At 35.5% G+C, this 24,389-nt stretch overlaps 1 protein-coding gene across 1 annotated transcript; it reads left to right on the forward strand.

Annotated features, from left to right (window-relative positions):
• Positions 1-1,241: 1,241 nt before the first annotated feature.
• On the forward strand, positions 1,242-21,476 carry PPP1R2 (protein phosphatase 1 regulatory inhibitor subunit 2). Its single transcript, XM_027537837.1, has 6 exons — positions 1,242-1,691; positions 10,139-10,246; positions 12,263-12,340; positions 12,885-12,985; positions 17,299-17,466; positions 19,042-21,476. Exons 1-6 carry the CDS (start codon positions 1,570-1,572, stop codon positions 19,086-19,088), a joined length of 624 nt encoding a protein of 207 aa, XP_027393638.1. The 5' UTR covers positions 1,242-1,569; the 3' UTR covers positions 19,089-21,476.
• The last annotated feature ends 2,913 nt before the right edge of the window (positions 21,477-24,389 follow it).

Here is a 24,389-nt window from a genome sequence, read left to right on the forward strand (position 1 = left end):
GCAGGCAGATTCTTTACTGTCTGAGCCATCAGGGAAGCCCTAACATTTTTTGGGGTGACATAACTTAATCCATAACAGGAGGCAACTTGCTTAATCTGAGCCCTCTGCCTTTCCCACCTGTACAACTCTAGTGCTTGGCACTGCACGGAGAGAGCCTGTGTAGCTGGAGTGGATACCACCCCCTCCGCTGGCCTGAGCTTGACTTTAGATACATCCGAGTCCTAAGAGTGTTCCCAGGGCTTTAAACTCCTGCCTTTCCCTAGAACCCAATTCTCACAGCAGCCACAGCACCTACAACCAGGATATACACATATCCTGGCCCATTACAGCGTTGAGTTCTCTTTTCCTCTCTCATCCAAGTCATCCCTGGTATCTTTCACACCCAGGCAGAGATAAGGTGAGGAGACTGTGTGTGGGAGAGTTTTTTTTTTTTTTTTTTGTATTTCTCTTTTGAGACTCATCTTACAAAGACCTAGACAGTCCCAGAATTTTTTGGCCTATTTCACAGTGTTGGATGGCTCCTTACACTGAGTTCCCAAGATTTGATGGGGGGAGACAGATTCTAAACCACCATTCTAGGAACTTCTGCCAGCGACCCCTTCCATGGGATTACCAACACAGAGGCAGAATGTGGTAAAATGGAGAAATATCAGACCAGAAGCATAGTCTAAATGAAGTTCTACGACCACACACTACAGATGGGTCTTGTGATAGTGGTGGTTAGGTCACTTCTCTCTAGCCTTCAGCTTTTCCAATGGTAAAAAATGTTAGACTATTTCAATGTTGATGTTCTATGATTTCATAGAAGTCAATATTCTATGATCCCACAATAGGTCTCTAAGGACCGTTCCAACGCTGACATTTCATGACTTTATAATGGAGAGTTAAGCTTTTTATGGTTGTTAAATGGAAGGAAAGAAGAGACACTGCATTTCTCTGAAAGTCAGTTAATGTCTTCGGGGAATGATGTCACCTTTGAGCCTCAATTTTCCGATCTATAAAATACACAACGAACAATAAGAACCTCATGAAGTGGTGGGAGCGACGGTGCTTGCAGAGATTAACCATTCGGTACACAGTCAAACTGTAAACCTCTCCTAAGGGTCTATGAAACAGCTCTCAGAGCCCCAGCCGCGGTTGGCGCTAACTCACCGAGAGGGCTCGGGGAGGGGGCGGGGCGAGGAGGTTGGCATTGTTCTTGTCCCGCCCTCACCCCCGCCCCGCCCCCGCCCCGCCCTAGATATCGCGAGAGGGCGGGCCCGCTTGGCATTAGCGTCGGCGTCGTTCCGGCGCTAGGCCGGCTTCTCTCCGCGGGCCACGGTTAGAGTGCCGGTGGCCAAGGGCTCGCGGAGGGCCGCCAGCCACGCGGCGTCGGCTAGACGCCAGAGCGTCCGAGTCGTTGTGTCGTGACAACAACTCTGGTGGCTGTCTCCGCGACAGCAGGTGCGGCTGCTTCAGCCCCAGGCGGGCTCGGCGGCTGCCTGGCGAGTTTCTGCTCGCGCCCAGCCCTTTCCTTCCTGAACTCGGCGCCAAGCAGCGACGCTGAGCCGACCGCCGGAGCAGCAGGCAATGGCGGCCTCGACGGCCTCGCACCGGCCCATCAAGGGGATCCTGAAGAACAAGAGCTCTACGACTTCCTCTGTGGTGTCCTCGGCCGAACAGCCCGGCAAGAGTGTCGACGAAGAGCTGAGGTGAGAGCCGAGAGGGGCAGCCGCTCGTCCACCGGGTCAGCCTGGGAAGCCCCACCTTTCCCCCCGTGCCGTTGCAGACCCCCAGCCGGACCAACCCCAGATCCCGAGCCCGAGCGCGGCCGGCGGGCGGGGCGGTTGCGTAGTTGCGGCCCCTGCGCGGCTCAGGTCTCCCTCCGCCGGCCAGACTTAGGGGTGGAGTGATTATAAAGAAGGCAAGAGCTATGACGTTTACTGTGTGTTTGTATGTGTGTGTTTAACATATATACATATATAATAATTTTAAAACATACATCAGAATCTTTAAGCTTTTGGAGATTGGGAATATTAAAGAATCAAATTGAAGTTGTAAAGCTTCACCTGTTAAGCAGTTATTACTTCACTTCGTATCCGAGTGTCTAAAATTCAATAATTAAAGTGTATTTTCCTGGATTGGAAATCCTTTAAGATGCAGTCGTAGACTAGTAAGAGACTCCTCCGTAAAAGAGATTTCTCCATTTTTCTAATTGCCCTTCCTCCACGGTCATTCCTTTTTAGGTGAACATTATCGAAAGAAAAGCATCGTGCCACATTCACTCCCTTGGGTCCTGGTTTGTCATTATCTCTGCATTAAAAGAAACAGACATTTCCTCAGTCTGATCTATGTTTAATGGAAAGCTACTTATTGCTAATTATTTTTGAATCTGCAACAGGAATTTGAATGCTTTCTAGTCTTTGTTCCTCCTGAAAGACATATTTAAGCTCAGAACAGTTCAGAAAGTACCAAGTTAAAATGATGCCATGATAATTTAGTTGCTTTTGCATACTCGCAAATACGTATGTGAAAAGATGTTGACCTATAGTATTGTATGTGATAGTAAATAATTGGTAACAACCCAAGGTCCATTAAGAAGGACTAGTGAAATATTAATTATAGTACATTAGTATAATGGGAAAATAGACCAGCCTTTTAAAAGAATGAAATAGATGTTAATGGCTCAGAGAAAGATACCCAAGGTGCAGTCCTCAGTAGGAAAAAAAGGATGGAAAACTGATAATATATAGTGTAAAATAAAACACTAGGTTAGAAGTCATAGAGGGGCTAGCATACAAGGACTCTTACATACTGGAAATAAGGCTTAAGAAAAGTTGTTGAAATCTGTGAAGTCATAAAGCTAAAATTAGGATGTTCCCGAAAACTTTGAATATTGGAACTAGGGCACACCTGTTTAAAAAGATCATTTTAGAGCTATAAAAGGAACTACAGTTTGGTGATGGTGTTGTCTTGAGGAAAACATGAAGTAAGATCATAGCTTAGAATCGTGGCCTTTGGGGATTGGAAAGGACCTAGCAACTCTCCTACTCCTGGGTGTTTGACTCTTACATGCAATTTTCCAACCTCTATTTGGGGTAAGCTGCTTCAGATTGGGGGTTGTAATGGGACTATAAAAAATGGAATCTTACCAGACATAGCTGTAAAAGGAAGACTAAGATAGTCTAAAAACCAAACTATGGAAGGCTCTTAGATGACTTCAGGGTATTCGGCGGCAGCACTGTGGTTCTCAGTAGCATTTCAATTATTTAGTTATTCTCCAGCGTGAGCTTCTTTCTGTTTGGCTACCAAGTAGCTGCTTAGATTTTCTTCTGTCTTTCCCTACTTCTGTTTATTCTCAACCTGTCTGCTGTAATTTCTGGTGGCCCCACTCTGGGTATTGGCGTCTTTATATAAATTGATTAGGATTACCTTCCAAGTCCTGCCTGGAAAGCCACTTTACTAGACTGGTTTACTTACACAGGGCTGCTCCTTCTCTAGAAGCTGCCACCAGGGCAGATTCATTTAAGAGTGGCCTTTTTCAGGGCAGTTGGCCTTGACTTGTCTAAATTAGAAGGTTATAGTCCTATATTCAAAGGGAGTTGCCAAGCCCTAATTGATTGAGGTTTATGATGTTTGGTTCTAAGTAGTAAAAGGCATGGGTTTTTTCATGGTAAGTGTTGTATGACTATAAAAGAAATAAAGTAATTCTTTTGGTAATACAATGTACATTGTTATTTATGTCACAGTTCATACAACCAATATTAGTGACTTTATGAGAGCGTCTTTGAACGCAAACAATGAAAGTATAGTTGAATATATTTGAAACAAACTTTTTGTAACGTTTAACTTTAATGACACCCAGTATTTTTCCTTTTGTTTATAAAGGACTGAAATAAATAGCTCTTTCAATTACAATGCACTTAAACTTCAGAAACTAAAAAAATACAGTGTAATGGTCTATCTTTAAATGTTGGAACCAGAGTTTAAGGCAAAATAATCTCATATTAATTAATGTGAAAATGACCAGGAATTTAAGTCAGTTCTCAGTGTTCTGAGTAATTATGTTCTGTAAAGTCACCACAAATGCTGGATTAGTTCATGCTGAACTGTTAGTCCTAGAAGAAATATAAAAATAGGTTACTGTAAGCTGGTGGTCACAGCATTTTCATCACCTTTTAAAAATTTGTTTGTTTAAGACACCTAATTTAATATATATTGATTCATTAACATTGAACACATGGCCAACAGCGCTATAACTCATACCTGAATGAAGAAGTTCGTCTAACACACATTTTCTCCATAAAGCACTTCACAGCTTTCCTGGGCTTAGGAGCACTAGATAGCAGTTAAGCACTGTCCTTGGGAGCCATTTTGAACAGCCAGTTCACCAAAAAAGCAAAAAACATGGCACTAAATAGGACTGTGAAAAGGACACATTTACAGTAAGAGAGCTGAAACAAGGTTTAATCTCAGCTAGGAACATGTGCATGTTCAGCTACTCAGATTTTTCCCAGTCTATGCATGTGTGAAAGAGAGAAAGCTCCTCCAGTATTGATTTTGAAGTTACAGGTAAATTTTAGCAAGTAGGCAAATTTCCAAATACAGAATCCATGAATAACCATACCTTTTATTGGTGCCTTTATCATGTGAAATACAGTGGTGGTTTCCCTTTTCTGCACAAACCACTCCCCCACCCCATCAATTGTAAGAGGGTATAACTTAATGTTTATGTAACACAAAGAGATGTTACTAAGGGGTTTTTAAGTCATAATTGAGACGTGCTATTCTGTGGTCTCTCAACTTTTTGATTGTGCATCATTTATTAGGAAAACATGAAATATGTTTCAAATATGTTTGTTTACAATTAGATAATATGTCAAGGTTCAAAGTATACTTAAAGTGAGGTTTATATACTGCCATATTTCAAATAGTCTTCAGGACTCTGTTAATACAGTCCTTGTCAAACCATCTTTTTTTTTAATGTCACAGTGCTGTTATTTTCTTATTCTTTATACTTTGCATTGGTACTGTTATCTTTAATGAGTACTTATTTCAGGTACCCCTTTCTGAGGGTTAGTTCAATTAAAACTGGATAGAATCCACATAAAATTAGGCATAGATAATCTCAGTACACTGTAGCACACTGCTAGTATTAAAATACCACTAGTTAGAACACCACTATCATCCCCATTATTGTGGGATTCCCGTTCTTTCTGAATACTTTGAATATTGTAAACAACCGGTGAATGTCAGACATAACAGTTACAGTGAGTAAGTACATGTACTTCATCAAAGCAAGACATCATTGATTTTAATATGTACCATGATTTTATGTCACAGCAAGAAAAAAAAAATGCTGCCAATTATAAGATGTCATCCATTTTAAGATGTATTTTGTTTTCAGAAATATTAAAAAGAAAAATGTGCATTTGGGATTGCTGAAAATATAATGTTAAGTGTTACTAAATTTTGTCTTATTAGAAGTGTTTAGGGTTACTGATTAGTAATGGGGCCGGACGCCTGGGTTCAGATCCTGTTTACTACTTACTAGGTCTGTGACTTAAACAATGAGTTATTCATTATAGTCCTGCCTAGTTTAATTATTAAATGAGTTACTAAATGTAAAATGTTTAACACAGTACTTCAAATGTTAGTCTTATTCTATTAAAAGTATAGAAACCTAATTTTCCGTACTTACAGGATTGTGTACACAGCATGCTTTGGATTCACTGTGTTTAATTCATATGCTGTAGTAGTCTTAGGTAATGTGGCAAATTCTGCTTGGAAAGATTGTGTTTAATTTCCTTTAACATAATTTTATGTAATCATACTTCAACTTTCTCATTTTCTGCCTATAAAGGGATATTGAATATGGTCAAAGGCTCACTGACTCAAGTTTTCCAAAAGTGACTTTTATTTACTAATTGCTTATATTGTTAAGTCTTTAATTGTTCAGCCTTAAAGTATTGTACTTTGTCAACCTATAGAAGTTGAATCTTCATTTAAGAAAGAACCATTTTTTGAAATGTGGGCTTAAAGTTTAACACATTGAAGTAAAATCCTGCTTCCAAACTCGGATAAAAATTAAAAAGTCGCAAGCAACAAGAAGTATGTAGGTCTTTGAGATGGATGGCATCATATTAGTTATCAACGTGAAAGTGAGAAGTGGTGACTTTTTCTGGTGCAGACTGAGGCTGCAGGGAGGCCAGTCACCCAAGAGGGAGCAGCTGAAACCAGCAGTGCTGTCACCCTCACGGCTGGTTTTCAGTGTAAGTGATTGTGCCACTGTTTTTCCTAAGTGCCATTAATGGCCCAGTGAAGGTCATAGGAATGGTTGTGGTAGTATTGGGATTAAACTCAAATTCACTCCTTGGATTTTGTTGCTCAAGTGATGTTAATTCTACCAAAATTTAAGAGATGCTAATTCCGGTGTTCTTTGTCTTCTTCGCAGTTTCTCCGACTTCACTACTTTCCTCCGAAGAATTTCTAACGTTCTTTGGAGCTTGTTGTTTTATGCCCTTATTTAAATTCATGGTTTTGCAAGATATTATTTCTCTGGATCTTGCCAGTGTAAGGATTTCTTTTTCTCATAGTGTTGTGTTGAAGAAGTAGACTGAAGCTTTGGATATATAAAACTTTAATTCTCTTTATAGTAGAAAGTAAATGGCAAGCAAAGTACAAAAAATAACCCAACAAGGTGGTTCTTTATAATATGGTTTATACCTTATACATACCTTTGAGTTATATATAATGTGTTTAAACCTTCTCATAAATTTGAGTGTGTTCTTTACATTTATGTAGCTATAAACAACTCAAATTAATGAGAATGTTTCCAGCAAATAGGCAAAGGATGCAAACAGTTCACACAAGGAAAGTAAAATAAGCATTTTTTTCCATTATTTACTAGGTAATAAGCAGAGAAACCAGACATAAAGCAGTGTTTAAATATCAATTTATACCTGCTCAGGTGGGCAAAATACCCAGATACCCAGTCCTGGCAAAGTTTTAAAAACGCAATTATTTGGGGACATTACAAACAGTGCTCTCGTAAAAAAGAAAAAGGCTATGTGGCAACATGGAGTGATCTACAGAGCTCTTCAATTTAACCCAAATATGCTTGTCCCTAGTGAAGTGAAAGTGAAGTCGCTCAGTCGTGTCCGACTCTTTGTAACCCCGTGGACTGTAACCCACCAGGCTCTTCGTCCATGGGATTCTCCAGGCAAAATACTGGAGTGGATTGCCATTTCATTATCCTAAAAATATCACTGAATAGAATATGCACAAACATTTCTGCTTTAAGTAGGAAGACATTGGATTCAATCTAAACATTTAACATTAGGAGAATAGTTTATTATTGAATATTATGCATGTAATACTAAAAAGGTAAAGACTAGAAAATACAAGCAGCTTATGATAAAATACATATACTGATGTAGGAGCTGTTTTTATGTATACTATATGTACTGTTTTGTCTATACTTTTTTATATACTGTGATAGCTTGGGTATTTTTTCTTATGTTATATGGAGTGGAAAGAATATACAGAAGTCAAAATTGTTAGTGGGTTAAGGTGCTAAGGTTGTGCTTATTAAATTTTATCCTTAATTTTAGGAAAATATGTCTTATATCCTACAGTTCTTTTCTTCTGTTGTTTATCTTGCAGAACAGATTTACAGCATTTGAGGGGTACCCTTGTAACTGCAAGGGCCATATTCATTCTTCTAATGATGAGAAATTTATTGTTTTTAATTAAATATTGCTAGCATTATTTATTTTTAGTGTGAGATTAGTGTGACACATAAAGTCATTTTGTATATGTTTATTTTTAAAATATTTTATTGTAATGTAATATAGATACATCTGTCTCTGTTTCATCGACTACACTAAAGCCTTTGACTGTGTGGATCATGACAAACTGGAAAATTCTCAGAGAGATGGGAATACCAGACCATCTCACCTGTCTCCTGAGAAACCTGTATGCAGGTCAAGAAGCAACAGTTAGAACCCTGTATGGAACAACTGATTGGTTCAAGATTGAGAAAGGAGTACAACAGGGCTGTCTGCTGTCACTCTATTTAACCTATACGCTGAGCACATGATGAGAAATGCTGGGCTGGATGAGTTACAGGTTGAAATCAAGATAGGTGAGAGACACATCAACAAACTCAGATACATGGATGATACCACACTAATGGCAGAAAGTGAAGAGGAACTAAAGAGCCTCTTGATGAGGGTGAAGGAGGAGAGTGAAAGAGCCAGCTTAGGACTAAATATTAAAACTAAGATCATGGCACCCAGCCCCATTACTGCATGGCAAATAGAAGGGGAAAAGGTGGAAGTAGTGACAGATTTCCTCTTCTTGGGCTCCAGAATCACTGTGGATGGTGACTGCAGCCATGGAATCAGAAGACGACTGCTTCTTGGCAGCAAAGTGAAGACAAACCTAGACAGTGTTGAAAAGCATACGGTTGTACAATAATATGAATGTACTTAATGCCACAGAACTATACACTGAAAAATGGTGAACTTTGTATTATGTATATTTTACCACAATAAAAATATGAAGGAAAAAAGTGCTTAGTCTTAAATGGGGACACTGTGGGCATTTTAGTGTAGAAAGCAAAAGAATGTAAAGTCAGGCTCACCTGCCATGAGTGGGCCCATGTAATTTTTAAGGTGACTTAGAATATGAAGAAAAGAATATGATACTAAAATTTTAAGTGTGTCATTCTTCAAGAGCATTTGAAGATCAGGTATTGGAAGATCTAGGAAAATTGAAAATATCTGCAGTAAAATGTCACCAATGTGGAACAAATATGGAAAGGATGATTTGAATCTGTGTAAAATCCACATTCTTTTTAAAGTAGTTTTAGTTTCAAGTATATAATCAAGTCATAAATTGTATATGTAACAATGTTGTTGACCTGCAGAGAGGTCGTTTTTGTCCTTTTTAATGAGTAGATAAAGGTTTGTAATTAAGGCATTATTGATCACCTTAGTAGTTGTGTAAGTTATTTTGTTGGATAGATACTAATAAATATTCATAAAACACTTAGAAAGCATTTCTAGTTTTCATAAGTAGATTTATCTCAGGTGATCTGAATATACCATTTCTTAGCAAATTTAAAAAAATGAAAATAAAAAGATAAAATCTTAGAAAACTGAACTATAAGTTTATGTACAATCTAAATCTTCATTAATAATATCTGAATTTAGTGAGATTTTCTCTGTAGTTTTATGTTCTGATTCTTTTGATTGTTATGGTATTGGTGGTGGTTTAGTTGCTAAGTTGTATCCAACTCTTGCAACCCCACAGACTGTAGCCTGCCAGGTTCTTCTGTCCATGGGATTCTCCAGGCAAGAATATTGGAGTGGGTTGCCATTTCCTTCTCCATTGATTGTTATGGATACTGCTAAAAAAAAAAATAGGCCAAGAAAAATATTCCTGTTGTGTTTTTTTCATCAAACTGTTAAAAATATATGATGGATCCAAAATCCTTAACTGTTGAGATCAAACAATGTATAAATTCCAGTTTTTGCTGTTGTTCTATAGGCTAGATGAAGATGAAACATGTCATAATAGTTTTTTATAAATGCCCAGTGAAGAATCTGAGTATTCCTGTGTATCCACAGTTTCTGTATCCTGAGATTCAACCAACTATGGATCAAAAATATTCTAGAAAAAAAAAATTTCCAGAAAATTAAAAAAAACAAAACTTGAATTTACTATGTGCCAGCAGCTATTTATTTGCATAGTTTTTATATTGTATTTATGACTATTTATATTTATTAGGTATTATAAGTAATCTAGTAATGATATAATGTATATGGGAGGGTGTACGAGATTATCTGCAGATACTCTACCATGTTATAGAGGAGATTTGAGCATCCTTGGGTTTTGGTATCCATGTGGGTCCTGGAATCAATACCCCAAGGAACAACTGTGATGTGTTTTTAATATATGGGCACTAAGTATTCAATGAAATATTTACTTACATTTTATTATAGTTACTTACAGCATTTACCCAAGTTAGTTTCTATTCCAAGAAAGTAGATGTGAAAATAGAAGTTAGCAGTCAAATAGAAATTGAAATGTGATATTTGGGTGTTTTTTGTCTTTTACTACATTAAGGAAAATTTTAAAAATTTTATTTTAGTAAAAAGTCCCAGAAGTGGGATGAAATGAACATCCTGGCGACCTATCATCCAGCAGACAAAGACTACGGTTTAATGAAGATAGACGAGCCTAGCACTCCTTACCACAGGTAGTGTTTGTGCACATCATTCCTTTTCTCAGTTGGTTTTTTTTTAATATTTGTTACTGGAACACTAATTAATAACCTACCTGCATATTTTTGTGTAATAGTATAAATAACATGGAACTTGATGAAATCCATTTTTTATGTTACAGTTATAGTATTAGATGTATATTTATTGCACCTCAGTCGTCCCTAGCTGCTAATGATATGCTGAGATGAGTGACTTCTGCCTTCCTTAAAGTAATCTATTTGTAAAAAGGAAGATGAGAGTTGGGCTTGTTTGCTTCTTCTTAAGTAGATAGCAGGGCCTTATTCGTTCTCTTTGCAGAAAAGGGATAATTTCACAGATGGTTAACTCTTTTTTAACCCATGCAAAAAAAAAGTGGACATTACTGCTATCTCATGTCCTTATTTTTTAACTTAAATGATATTGTAGTTCATATAATTGCATTGGAATTGTTAGTTTTGAGTCTTCCCAGAATTGTTTTTAGTGAATATTAAAATGATAGTGTGTGGCTGTAGTAAGTATGAAGACTAATGCACCAGTAAACATAATGGGTTTCTAAATAAGTTAGAAATACTTAATTCAGATCATGCCTAGATTGTATAGAAAAAAGATTTTCAGGACTAAATATTTATGTTTGTCACTGAAGTAAGACAACAGAAATCCAGAAGTTACTATTAAAACAGAGTTAGAGGGACTTCCCTGATGGTCCAGTGGCTAAGACTGCACTCCTAATGCAGGGGGCCCAGGTTTGATCCTAGTCAGGGAACTAGATCTCACAACTAAGACCTGGCGCAGCAAAATAAATAACTGAGTTAAATTATGTTTTAAGTCAATGGATGAAACTTTGGAAGAGGAAATAAATTGATGATAGCAAAAACAGTAAAAATAAGAATAAACATGAAGATTGTGACAAAGGGAGGACATAATGAAATAGGAGTACAGATACTGAAAAGTAAATCTTGAAGGAAGAAATAGACATATCATTTATGAAAGTGATCCTCCTAATTTGCCCCTAATTACAGATGTATACTTTAAAACATATCTTGAGTTTCATTGTACCAGAATCCAAAGTCAATGCTTTCTTCCTTTTCAGTAAAGGTAGTAGAAATCCCTTATATGTGTTGCTTGGAGATACATATCCTAAAAAAATTAAGATTGAACATGATTTAAAAAAAAAACAGGTCACACAGAGTCGGACACAACTGAAGCGACTTAGCAGCAGCAGCAGCAGCCATTATTTTAAAACTGTTTATATTTAAATAATAAAGATAACCATTTTTTTTGCCATTAAGTGGAGAGCAAATTTTTCATTAGAAAGTAGATTGGGAAAGCTAAATAATTTTTAAACTTCCTAGGTCTTAGTATCTAATTTTGTTATTTTACTTAACCTGTATCTGCATAGATCCTTTGCGTCTTATCTTCAGTGAAAAGAAAAGTGTTAGTTGCTCGGTCATGTCCAGCTTTTTACGATACGTGGACGACACATGGACTGTAGCCCACCAGGCTCCTTTGTCCATGGAATTCTCCAGGCAAGAATACTGAAGTGGGTGGCCATTTCTTTCTCCAGGGGATATTCCTGACTCAGGGATCAAACTGGGTCTCCTTCATTGCAGGCAGATTCTTTACTGTCTGAGCCACCAGGGAAGCCAGGTTAATGTACAAATACATATTCTAAAACCACATGGGATTTCTTTTGAATTAATTGTTCCTCCTGCTGTATAGAATAATTGAAATGTTGATTTCTTTTTTTTCCCAGGTGATTTGTTTTCAATATTTATTTTCATGATTGCAGTAGTTTTTTTTTTTTTTTTTAATTATTTGGAGGCTTTTCTTGATTGGTGCTATACTTTTAAGTATTTGCATCGAATAGAAACAATTTAAAATTAAACTTCAAAGATGACAACAGAGCCATAAATATATTGATACTCTGGTCAGTAGCATTATGTTCTCTACCTTGTTTCCTGCTTAAAAAATTATAGTTCAAGTATTAATTTATAGTGTGTTTGTCATCTTAGTATGGTAGCTGATGATGAAGATGCATTGAGTGATTCAGAAACCACTGAAGCCCTGACCCCAGATATCTTAGCTCGGAAGTAAGTATTGATAACTATAAAGCATATTCCACAACTGTAAAGCTGTGTTTAATTTTGCAGAGTCAAAGACATTTTACTTTACTTGTACAAGTGTAAATAAAAAGCATGTGCTAAATGAATTGTTTCATCTAGATTTTTCATAGCAACCTGTATAGTCTTATTTCTAGGTTAAAATCAAAGTATGTAGATGAGTACCAGAAGCTGGTATACAGATTCCCTATGTTGATTGCCTGCATAGAGATTTTTTTTTTTTTTTTAATATCCTGCTACCTGGGTATTAAAGATACAAGTGAGATAGGTAAAAATAAGTTGAATTCCTAAAAAAGTTCTGTTCCTTTGCTGTTCATAGATTTGTCTCCACTTTTCTTGTTTATTGTTTTCTATACCTATTACCATTCTCTGGCTTTTTTTTCCCCCTCATCAGGTTATGGCTAGCATACTAATATTCTTTAGATGCTTTTATGAGACTCAAAAGTTGAATAAGACACTCAACTAATATAAGACAGTCATAATGTTGATTTCTTTGTAAATTATTATTATATAGATTAACTGCTGCTGCTGCTGAAAGCTTGGAACCAAAGTATCGAGTTCGTGAACAAGAAAGCAGTGGAGATGAGGATAGTGACCTCTCACCTGAAGAACGAGGTAGTTTCTTTCTTTAACTCAGATTCTACTCATGTGGGTTTATTGTATGTCAGCTTTGTCCCCCCTCATTTCAAGAAAATATTGCCATCTCTGAAGTGACTACAAGTGTTCCTTTCTTTGTACTAAGCATCTATACTAGGTAGATGCTCAGTAAATGTTTATTAAATTAATGTGTTTAGAGTCATTGAGTATTTGGATAATCTTAAAGTGGATCGCAGTAAGAGCTAATTGCTTGTAGTTTTTTCTGTATTAAGACAGTGGTGGGAGAAGGAAATGGCAACCCACTCCAGTGGTCTTGCCTGGAGAATCCCAGGGACGGTGGAGCCTGATGGGCTGCCGTCTACGGGGTCGCTCAGAGTCAGACACGACTGAAACGACTTAGCAGCAGCAGCAAGGGAAGATCCTAGCTGAGTGAAATTAGAGAGCTTAGAGTTTGTTAACTAAACCAGCCTCTGTTTTCAAAAAATTAATTTTTGTTTGTTTGTTTCTAACAAATGATTGTCTTGAAATGCCAGTTGTCATCTTCCAAGATAGCTCAGATGAATCTCTGTAATAAATCATCCCGTAAACAAACAAACAAACAAAAAGACAGTGGTGAAGTTTACCAGATGAATCAGACTTGAAGTAAAGATTTTTTATTAGGTCCCATTGAACAAAAAGAACAGTAATGTCATAGGAAAGGAGATAAAAATAGTCCTGTCAACATTGATGAAAAAGGCTCTTTTAGTCCCTATGGTGCATACACAGTTAAGCATTGCTACCTATTCATGTTCCTGCTTTTACAAGTATTAGTGCTTATCTGTGGAGGTAAGGAAAGAAGAAAGCTGTTTCACTTTGTTGCTTTTAGTAATTTTGAAGCATGTGAATGTGTGACCTCAAGAATTAAAAATTGCATATATAATTTGTTTTCAGTTATTCTTAAAAGGGAAACCAAGCCTATGTTAGGGTGAAAGGATGCATGAAAAAAGAAAAAAAAACTTAAAAAAAGAAAGATTATTACTTGAAGCCTTGAAATGTGGAAACTATCTGTACTGTAAAGAAATTTAGAAACTCTAGAATTAAGATTGCAAATATTTGCTAGTTAGCTGTCAGGATTTTTGTCATGCAGCTACAAAGGTAAAATTGGCTATTCCCTCCTATCGTATATAGAATGTAGTTTATTGAACTAAACAATCTGAGCCAAAAAAATAAAAACCAACAGCAACAGTCTGAGCCTAATTGCTATACAAGAGAGAAATCTTATATACAGCGTGATCTCAGGTTGTATTATATTGATGATACTATCTATCTTCTGCCCTTGGTGACTTCCTATTTTCTGAAAATATACCCCATGAGGCCCTTGAAAAGAGTTTTCAGATAGAAATTGTTCCTTGAGCTTGCTAATTCCTTATTCTCTGAAAACATGATGTATTGAGAACCAAGTTTTTTTATTCCGTCACCAGTTTTCATTAAGGAATTTCCCCCTCAAATTGTAGTTCCATGAGTTAACCAGCAGGGGGGACCATTTTACTAGTTACAGTTTTCACAGGTTTTTCATGTTCCCAGTAGTAGTATTACTGATACAGGTGTTTTTAATGCTTTTAAACAAATTATGTGTCTGAACATCCTTGTTTATTGAAAACATTCTCAGAAGATTTTATCTTGTAACTAGTTGCATAACAATTAAAATATTGGCTATAGAATCAGATAAATCAAAGTTTATACTCCAGGTATGTCGCTTATCTAATTTGCTTAATTTCTCTGACCCTCAGAAATGATCCTCATTTCTAAATTGGAGGCTTTAAAATATTTAGATTCATTAAATGAAATAAAGAATTTAAAGCACTTAGCACTGGATCTGACATATTGTTGCTGCTGCTAAGTCTGCTGCTAAGTCGCTTCAGTCGTGTCTGACTCTGTGCGACCCCATAGACGGCTGCCCACCAGGCTCCCCCATCCGTGGGATTCTCCAAGCAAGAACACAGGAAATACTAGATTTTAATAACTTAAAATAATTGGTATATTCTGCATTATATTTTGGAAAACAATAAAGGAAAGTATAAAAAGGATAATTTACTTGCCAGGTTCAGTGGATATAATTGATTATCATTATAGCCGAGCCTGAAACCTTAAAATTTTTGTTTTGTACTCTTTAGTATTATGTTGCTCTGCCATACAAAGATTATAAGTAAAATTAATACTCAAAGAAGGTTGAGACCACTTGTGTTAGCAGCTTTCTATAGAATGAGTACATAAATCATGTAATAAATTTTGAGTATTCCAAAATGAAAAATATCTCTAACAAGCGAAACCCAAGTTTAATATCTCTTAGAATTATGCATAGTTGACCCTTGAACAACATGGGTTTGTTCTGTGCAGGTCCAATTATACTAAACACCTATTACAGCAGTAGACAATCTGGTTGAATGCACAGATGCAAAACTGCAAATATGAAGGGACAACTGTAAGGTTAAATGTGGATTTCAACTGTGATGAGAGTAGGTGCTCCTGACCCCCACATTTTTCAAGGGTTACCTGTATATTACATCATAAAAAAACAATGAAAATACAAAGGGGGAAATCAGAAACCTTTGACCAAGGGGATTAAGTTATAACTCATTACTTAATAACCTTTTAAAATTATGTAGTAAATCTGCTATGTATGTGGCAGAATTTTACTGTATCTTCATATACTTTATTGTCTAAATTCTGGATCATTTTAAGAGCGAAAGAGTCACTGTTATAGTTCCACTAGACAATAGGCATAAACTGAGCTTCCTGGGATGTGGCCATTCTAACTATATAGTGAGAAAACAACATATGCAACAAAATATAATTCATCTTTATAAAATACACATTTTTATAAAAAAGTCAAATTATAAAATGTTAGTGATTATTTAAGGAAATGGATGTTTTAAGATTGTACTATTAAAAAAAATTTTTTTTTCCAAGTTACATTAAAGAGAACGTGTATTACTTTGTACTGGGAAAAGTCTTATCTTTTTAGTAAATATATCTGGTAATGGAGGCAGTTAGAACCAATTTTTGTTGTTTTTTAGTATTGGCTTTTACATTGTCTGAAATTCATCACTAAAAATTTAGTCATAAGGATTTGGTCTTTTATTGATTTTTTTTTTAAATTTTACTTTCTTTTAAAATATGATACTCTCAGAGAGTAAAATCAGAAAAGTGACTTAGAAAAGAAGGAAAGATGCCTGGCAAGATCTTGGTAATTTGAAACAAATGTTAATGGGATGATAAGATGGATATTGATTTCAGAACTTTCCTCTCCCAACCCAAATAGAGGCTGAAAAGTATTTGATCAGTAGTGACATGAACTGTAAATACCTGTTTTTAAGACATAAATAAGTGTAGATGATAAAAACTTGGAGTGACTTGCCTGATGGTCCAGTGGTTAAGACTCCATGCTTCCACTGTAGGAGTTGAAGGTTTGAGAGAGGGAATTAGAGGACATTTAGAAAGTACTTTGAATAGCCTTATTTAAAGAGGTTTCTCTTACGCTTTTTTGGCACTAAAATACATTTATGAATACGCTAATAAACCTATGGTGAGTGAATTTTAATGCTCTTTACAAAATGAACAGTGGCAATTTTATGTCAACCCCTTTTTTGTTTTTTAATTTACAGGTCTAAGAAATTATAAAATATTTCTTGATAAACAATAGATCTTTAAAGTCCTATATATTGATAAAGTATGGTTGGTTGTGTTGATTTACAGCTATTTTTATGCTTCTGTGATGACTTCATGGACAATAAGCACTTTTAAAAGGAAGTTTTTCTTAATTGTAAAAATAGAAAATTTGAGAATACTAAAATCACCCCATAATTCCTTGATCCAGAATTAATGACTGTTAATTGCCGAGTCTTATTTTGTATGTGTGTATATGCACATGTGCATTCATGCAGCCTTTGTACATAGTATACGTATATGGTATTACAGTTTTCCTTTATCCTATTCAACTCTGGAGAAGTTTCCTGTATCTTTAAGTTTCCTTCACAAATAAAACTACTAAAAGCTCTTAGTCTTCCATTAAGATGGACACACGAACCATCTAAGGCAAAGGTTGGTAAACTTTTTCTGTAAAGAGCCAGACAGTAAATATTTTAGATTTTGAGGGCCATATGGTCTCTAGTGCAGCTACTCAACTCTGCTACTGAATACAAAAGTATATTTAAGCATTACAAAACAAATGAGTGTGACTGTGTTCCAATAATATCAGTACTTTACTTACCAAATAGACACAGGCTGTAGTTTGCCAGTCTTTGAGCTAAAGACTTCCTGTGCCTACTTTTTTTTTTTTTTTAATCTTGTAGAAAAAAAGCGACAGTTTGAAATGAAAAGGAAGCTTCACTACAATGAAGGACTGAATATTAAGTTAGCTAGACAATTAATCTCAAAAGACCTAAATGATGAGGAGGAGGATGAAGAAATGTCAGAGACTGCAGCTGGAGAAAGCATGAATATGGAAGAATCAAGTCAAGGTTAGATGTTTTGGAAGTATCACTGAGACACTTGTGATCGTTTGTGCCTAAGTAATATATTTTATTTTGCTTGAAACTTCGAAGAAGCTCAGAAAATTTTGCTAGAATTTACTTTTTATGCCAAAGGGTAGAAAACTTCAACCCCTATGGGCCAGTTTGAAAATAATGTTTTTATGCTCAAGTTGTCTTAAGTACATAGGTTGTGCTGTATGTCTATGTTGTTTGGTCTACTGGCTTTAAGCAGTGATGTCTATCTTCATATTAAGATATACTTTATTTTTAATGTTTCAGATCATATTTTATTTGTTGTAACAATGTCAGTTAAAACTTTTAAAAGAAACAGGTTTTTAACATGGAAGATCTGTTTTGACATCCCTTCAGGTATAAAGTATGTCATATCCTTCCAGTGTTGACTCTTGACTGTTGGGTTGACAAGTTATTGGCCAGTTTTTGTTTAAGTCTCAAACAACCTGCTCCTGCAGCCTACCAACTCTTGATCAATCATAGGAAATCTGTTTTTATTTTTAATAAACTTACTCTGGCATTCAACAAAGGTGAATCTTCTATACCATTAATGCAGATTTTTATGCCCATCTGCCTATTCTGTACTGCAGACTGGTACTTTTGAGTGAAGACGTAACTTACTTTTATGTGTTGTGCCTTAGATGGTTAAGTCTTAAGAAAGTAAATAATTATTATATTATGGTTTTGGTGAGCATATGAAATGTAAGTGATTTTTATGGAAGAACCCGATGACTGTGTCTCATTATAACATCAAGATTGCAGTATTTTTTTGTTACTCCATGTTATGCTTTTGCTTTTCAGTTTGTTTCCTTTCAATTAGCACTGCCTTTTGATTTTATTCACCATATTCTGTTCAGCTTGTATTTAACGTGAACAAACTCTTACCTTGAGTGATTATTGAATCTATATGTTTCTCTTTACTCTCTTTTTAAATTTATTATCTATTTTTAGGTGACCTATATCTATATCTTGGTGATTTCTTTTGTTGTATTCAGCATAAACATTTCTTTGGTTATAACTTTTCATCAATTTCTACGCCCACTTTCAATATCCATTTGTAGCAGCTCTAACAGAGCACTGGGAATACCCCTCATTTGCTATTGGAAATTTGTGCTGGCACTGCTGTGTCAGAGGTTAAAGGGATTTCTTTTTTAAGCCACAGCTTTTGAAAAATAACTTTGGCCTTTGTCTGTGGTATATTTAAGGAAATATTTTGCCATTTTTATATTGTAAATGCAAATCTTCTATAACTTTGAATATTTGAGTTGTCATAAACTCTTAGCTTTCCATTTGTGACTTACTCACCGAAGTGTTCAGTGTGAAACCTGTTTGTTCTACCACTAAGCAGATACACCTATTCTGCTCTTTATTACAGGGTATACAGATTCTTTGATATTGTTCAGTCTGCATGAACTATGTCTTGTTTTTTAGATTTTTTTTCTATTCATTTATCATCTGTAGCAGTGGAAGGGAACTTTAGCTCAGGTGGTTCCAAGTTTGGCAATACTCAACAAACAAATGATATTGCTATTTTTTCTTATATCATTGCAGGATCTGCTACAAGTGACCAACTGCAAAACAAATCACAGAGTTCATAGAAGAGATTTTTTTCAACACAGTAATTGTCAAATACAAACTCTGTTACGATAATATACTGCTTCTTGTTCTCTACAATTCATGACTTAAGTACCAAAATACGTACCAGTTATTATATATTGCCAAGAATTAAATAACTTAAGAGACTAATTAGACTTAAAATGCCTAATTGATACATATATTCTTGTGCCTAGTACTTCACCACAAATACAGCATAATGTCATCCAAAACTACGTTACTTTTGTAAGAACACTGGTTAATTTGTATAAGATATATAGCCTTTTATGCTTTAGAAATTAATATCTTTTGGGGAGGGAGAGGGGATCTAATTTATTTTCTTCACTTCTAGATGTGATAGCTCTTATAAAAGGTTGGGTTTTTAAAAAATCAAGATCCAGTTAGAACAGCAGATCATATAGGCTGATAAATATATTCAGTCTGAAAAGTATTTTAACAACGTGTCTTCAACTTGTCTGTTTAATTGAAAAGGAGTATGTTATGAGTTACTGTTGCATTTTCTGGCATACTACCTTTAAAATTCCTGTTGAGTTTCTTTTATGTTTACAAGGAAAGGATTAAATTTTTTCTCATCAAAACTAGGTTTTTTCCATAAATAAATTGTCAGGTTAAATTTGCACTAACGTCTGCTCTGACTTTTTTGTACACTCCATGGGCAGACTTCAGATCAGTCTTTCAATAAATATAATTCTAATATAGTTTCAGCATTCCCTTTATATACCTGTGTTAAACTCCTGCCTTTGTCTCTTACTCCTTTCCACACATACGCACAGATTCTGTACCTTTATGATGGATCATAAAGATTGTCATGACATTGGAAACTTTTCCTTTTCTCACATACTCTGTCATTTGCTGCAACAATGAAAATCTTACTTTGACTATTAATGCCTATTCATTCTTCTAATACATGGAGAAAATGAATAGCATCGGTACTAGACAGGAAATACAATTCAGCTGCAGAATTTTCTACATGTCTCTGACTTACAGCTTGCTAATTAAAGTGCTATTATTAGTTTATTGTTTGACTTACTTAGACCTTAGAAAACAACTGAGGTTTTTTTGCATGATGAGAGAATTGTGTGTAACCAGTGATATGATAGTTCCTGAATGTATAAACAGAATTCTGAACACTTTTTAATTTAAAAGCTTAAAATAGTTCCTGCTTTAAGGAAATATGATAATGTATACTATGACAAATGTTCTTTATTCTTCTAACACAATAAGATTTGGACTTTTTCCCCCTAAAATGAAGTGCAGTTCCTGTGTATCTTAGATTACATTTCTAGTCAATTATTTGTATTTTAATTTTTTGTTAGTACCTAAAGAATCCATTATATGAGCAGATTTTTTAAGTAATTTCTGTATATTGTATATTTGAATTGGCTTTTATTGAGCAGCTTATCTTCCACTTGCAAGCTTATGGAAATATCAAATGTCAAAATAAGTAAAAAGTGGGAGAATTATTTACTGTTAGAAGAATGTTTTTATTAGTTTGGATGTCTTCTTTTTTAATGGAATCTAATCAGTACTTCTGAACTGCAGGTATAGTGCTCTAACTAAAACATAAGCTAGTAGTCCCACTGATCGATAAACTAGACAGTGTTTATCCCTACTTTTTGAATTTAGAATATTGAGGTATTCTCTGTTTAAACTTGTCTGGGGGTATTTAAGCTTATACATATATGTGTACATATGTTCATACACACAGATCTCTGTTTTTGGTTTTCTCATTTCAAGTTCTTAGGAAGTATTCATGTGCTCTTTATTTGTAGAAATAGCTGCTATACAGTGAAGAACAGGTAGGAACTTTAACAACTGATCCTTTGGTGTTTTCTACAAATTATTTGTTGAAACTTCAATCACAGGCAAACTTGCATTTCTGGTTTCCGGAAATAGATAGTTATCTCAGAGGAATAAGACATGGCAAATAGCATGCTCAGTAGAATTTTAGGTAATCGAATGTGACTGAGTAAAATTGTTATCATTGTCATGAGTTTCTAATTGATGTGGTATTGAACTAAACAAAAAATGAACCTTTATGACTCAAGTTATATTTTCCTTTGGAGAAAGTTATCTGTCAGTGTTCAGTTCTAGCCAAAGTAGATTTTACTTTCAGTTTTTTAATCAGTATCTCTTCTCTGCTTAACTCTTGATGTCATCTTTTCTGTGTATTCATTTTTCAGTCTGAAATTCAGCAGTGATGCTCTTTAAAAACTGAGACATAAAATGGTATAAATGGATTGTTAAAAATAACTTCAAATTGAAGATTAAAGCAAAGTGCCATTTTCCCCTAGACTTTCATTTTGTTTACATTTTTTCCTCTTAACATTAGTACACTGAACATATTGTAATAAAATACAGTCATATGACAATTGCTTGTGTGTGGATTTTCTTTTCTTCCTACCCAGGTCTTGTGTTGTGGATACCAGAAGAGGGTCTTGGACTACACTGTGAAAGTGATTTGTTTAGTTGCCCAGCATTGTGCTTGGTGTCTTAAGATACAATCCTCCAAACAACCACGCAGAGCAGATATCTTACTAAGTGAGGAAAATATTCTTGGCCAAGTTCTTTGGTTTCAGTGTTTCATACATGCCAAATGACAGGATATAACTAAATTTCGTACTCTCTATTCATGCCTTTTTAGGTGTAGAAATTCCTTCATTTTTGAAGTTGTACCTTACAAGTAAACTTCATTTGGATTTTTGATACACGTCGTGTGCTTTAGGAGTAACATTTTTCAAGTGTTTAGTTTGAGTTTTTATATTTAATCTGAAGAAATTTGGAAATTTTATTTGAGGTTTACACACCATTTAGGAAAAATCTTAAAAGTACAGTTATACAGTGGCGGGAGATGTGCAAATGCATGTGATTAGGTTGTGTTCCACAAGTTTGTTTCTAAACAGGATGTTTCAAACACAAAGCATGATTTTTTTTCATAGACTCTGTTACAAAGTAAGTACCAAGCTAGCCTGTATAAACATATACCTAAAACAGCATTTTTCAGTGTGTTCCATGAAAAGGATTCTGTGAGCCAAATATGCTTTGCACTTGCTGTACGCTTTATTCCCCTACCCCCCAGACTTATAATAATGCATCTCATCATATTAAAAGAGTCTGAGACATCCTGCTTAAGGAACCTGTTTAAAATTTGATTTAACTTAGTGTTTTTTAAAAACATTTCACAACCACCCCAAGTTCCCTTTTCCTTCAAGTAGCATCCCAGATAGGAGTAAAGAAATCAGCTAGAGCCTCTAATACATGAAAATTGAACTTATTCCTAAAAGAAGAGACCAGTGTATCATTGATAGAGGGAAGACATGGTAGCAATAACTGCATATTATGGATTGTATGTAATTTGCCAGGCATAAGACTTAATTTTTAGTAACTTATGCAAGAAACTATAGAATACATGTCCAGGACAGATGAGGGTGTGGTTGATGTGGTTGGTTATATGCTGTCGTGGTTTAGTATTGATATGACTGTTGCTGAAAGACTTGGTGCTTTAAGCAGATTTCCTGAATGCCTTGTCCTCCCCGTCAGCTCACATAACTGGTTGACAGGAACACATCTGCTACTCACTGGGAAAATAAAAGAGCAAATAGCAAGTGTGTCTGGTCTGTGGCTCACACCCCTAAGCCTTGGTTAGCTTCTGTAGTGTTTAGGGGGAGAGGTGTTAGGGGTTTTTGGCTCCTACACTTCAAATTTGGGGTTGACTCATCTAGTTTTTTATTTGAGGAATTATTTGGGGGAGGTAATGCTGAGAAAGGAGGTAAGTGAGGGTGGATTTGGCAAGTGTTTAGTCATGATTTTATCTCAACTGCCCAACCTGAAATTTTTAGTAAGTCTGCCAAGCGAGTGTGTTGCATTTCAGTTCTATTACCAATGGAAATTAATTGGAATTGGAAGAAAACTATACATTTTTTGTTCTTTGTTTGATTCCTTTGGATTGATGACTGTTGAATAGAAATAGAAGAGGATTGTACAGGCTGATCTTTGGCGTCTTAACATTATTTGACCTCACTTTTTAGGCAAGGGATTATAAGCAACTTTGCAGTATGCCTTGATCTAATAAATGATTCAACCTGAAAAGGTATTAGCCGATAATAGACCCTACAACCATAGGAATGAGAAAGTTTAGTTATATGCTTGTTCAGTTACACACCCTGGTAAAAGATATTTTCATCTTCCTTTGTAAAAGAGATACCCATGTGAAAAATACTCAGGCACTTTATTGTAGGGCATCATGCCAAGCTAATTGGGAAGTATGGACATAAGATTTGCCCTGCCTTTAAATATATTGAAAGTTACACATATTTACGGAGCAGAGAGCACACTTGGGGGGAACAAGGAAAGAATAAGCTACACACTTAACCTAATTCTGAGGAAGCCTTTCTTGGAGAGTATCTTGGGCTAATTATAATTAGTACCACACTTTGGGGGAACAAGGAAAGAATAAGCTACACACTTACCTAATTCTGAGGAAGCCTTTCTTGGAGAGTAGCTTGGGCTAATTATAATTAGCACCACCTTGTTATATGGCAGATTCTTATGCAACTTTCTTAAAAGTAAAATTTCTATAGTGACCTATAACAAAATTGTTACTAAGCAAGATAGACACCACAGAAATCAACAATGTTAAATGATCTTTTTTTTTTTTTTAGAACTCAATATAAAATGTTGAAGTTGCAATCTAAAATTGCAGAAGTTGAAGCAGATTTATAGATTGTTGCAAATTAAGCTTCTGCTGCCATTTTATTTTTTCCTAAGTCTAGTTGTTGGGGGAAAGGAGGTGGGTTGGGAGGGTCTGGGTCAAGACCACAATTAACAGGACCCCCACTGTAGTTTGGAACTATCAGGAAATGTGCTGTGGTCCAGTGCTGACTTTGAAAAGCAGTCCGTCCTTCCTCAAGTGGGAGCATCTTGAGTTGGTGTTTTTTTGTTGTTTTTTGATAAATCACAATTTAAATTTTAAAACCAGCCATGGGAGTGGTGGGGTAGTGGGAAGCTGGCTAGACTGCAAAATGAATTGGACCCAGATTAGTATTCTTTTAAGGTTCAAACACTGTTCTGAAGACCTAGACTAGAGACATCTGAAGTTTTACAGTCTGAATGAGGACATACTGATAAATGTAATGTTAAGGGGAAAACGTTATTTTTGAGAAGATTATTAAATATGTATGAAGTACAAACTGTCCAGCCCAAGCTGGACAATGTACGTAATTGTCATTGTATAATTATGTACATGTTGCTGGGTAATGTACATAAAAAGATAAATAGAAGATGGT

Source organism: Bos indicus x Bos taurus, chromosome 1, assembly GCF_003369695.1.
Source record: "Bos indicus x Bos taurus breed Angus x Brahman F1 hybrid chromosome 1, Bos_hybrid_MaternalHap_v2.0, whole genome shotgun sequence".
In the NCBI taxonomy this organism is placed as follows: Eukaryota; Metazoa; Chordata; class Mammalia; order Artiodactyla; family Bovidae; genus Bos; species Bos indicus x Bos taurus.

Excerpts from the sequence above, each read along its gene's own strand:
- PPP1R2 (XM_027537837.1), top strand. The coding sequence starts at position 1,570 with ATGGCGGCCTCGACGGCCTCGCACCGGCCCATCAAGGGGATCCTGAAG. Across the intron at positions 1,692-10,138 it reads AGTGTCGACGAAGAGCTGAG|TAAAAAGTCCCAGAAGTGGG; the intron begins GTGAGAGCCGAG and ends ATTTTATTTTAG. Across the intron at positions 12,341-12,884 it reads CCAGATATCTTAGCTCGGAA|ATTAACTGCTGCTGCTGCTG; the intron begins GTAAGTATTGAT and ends ATTATTATATAG.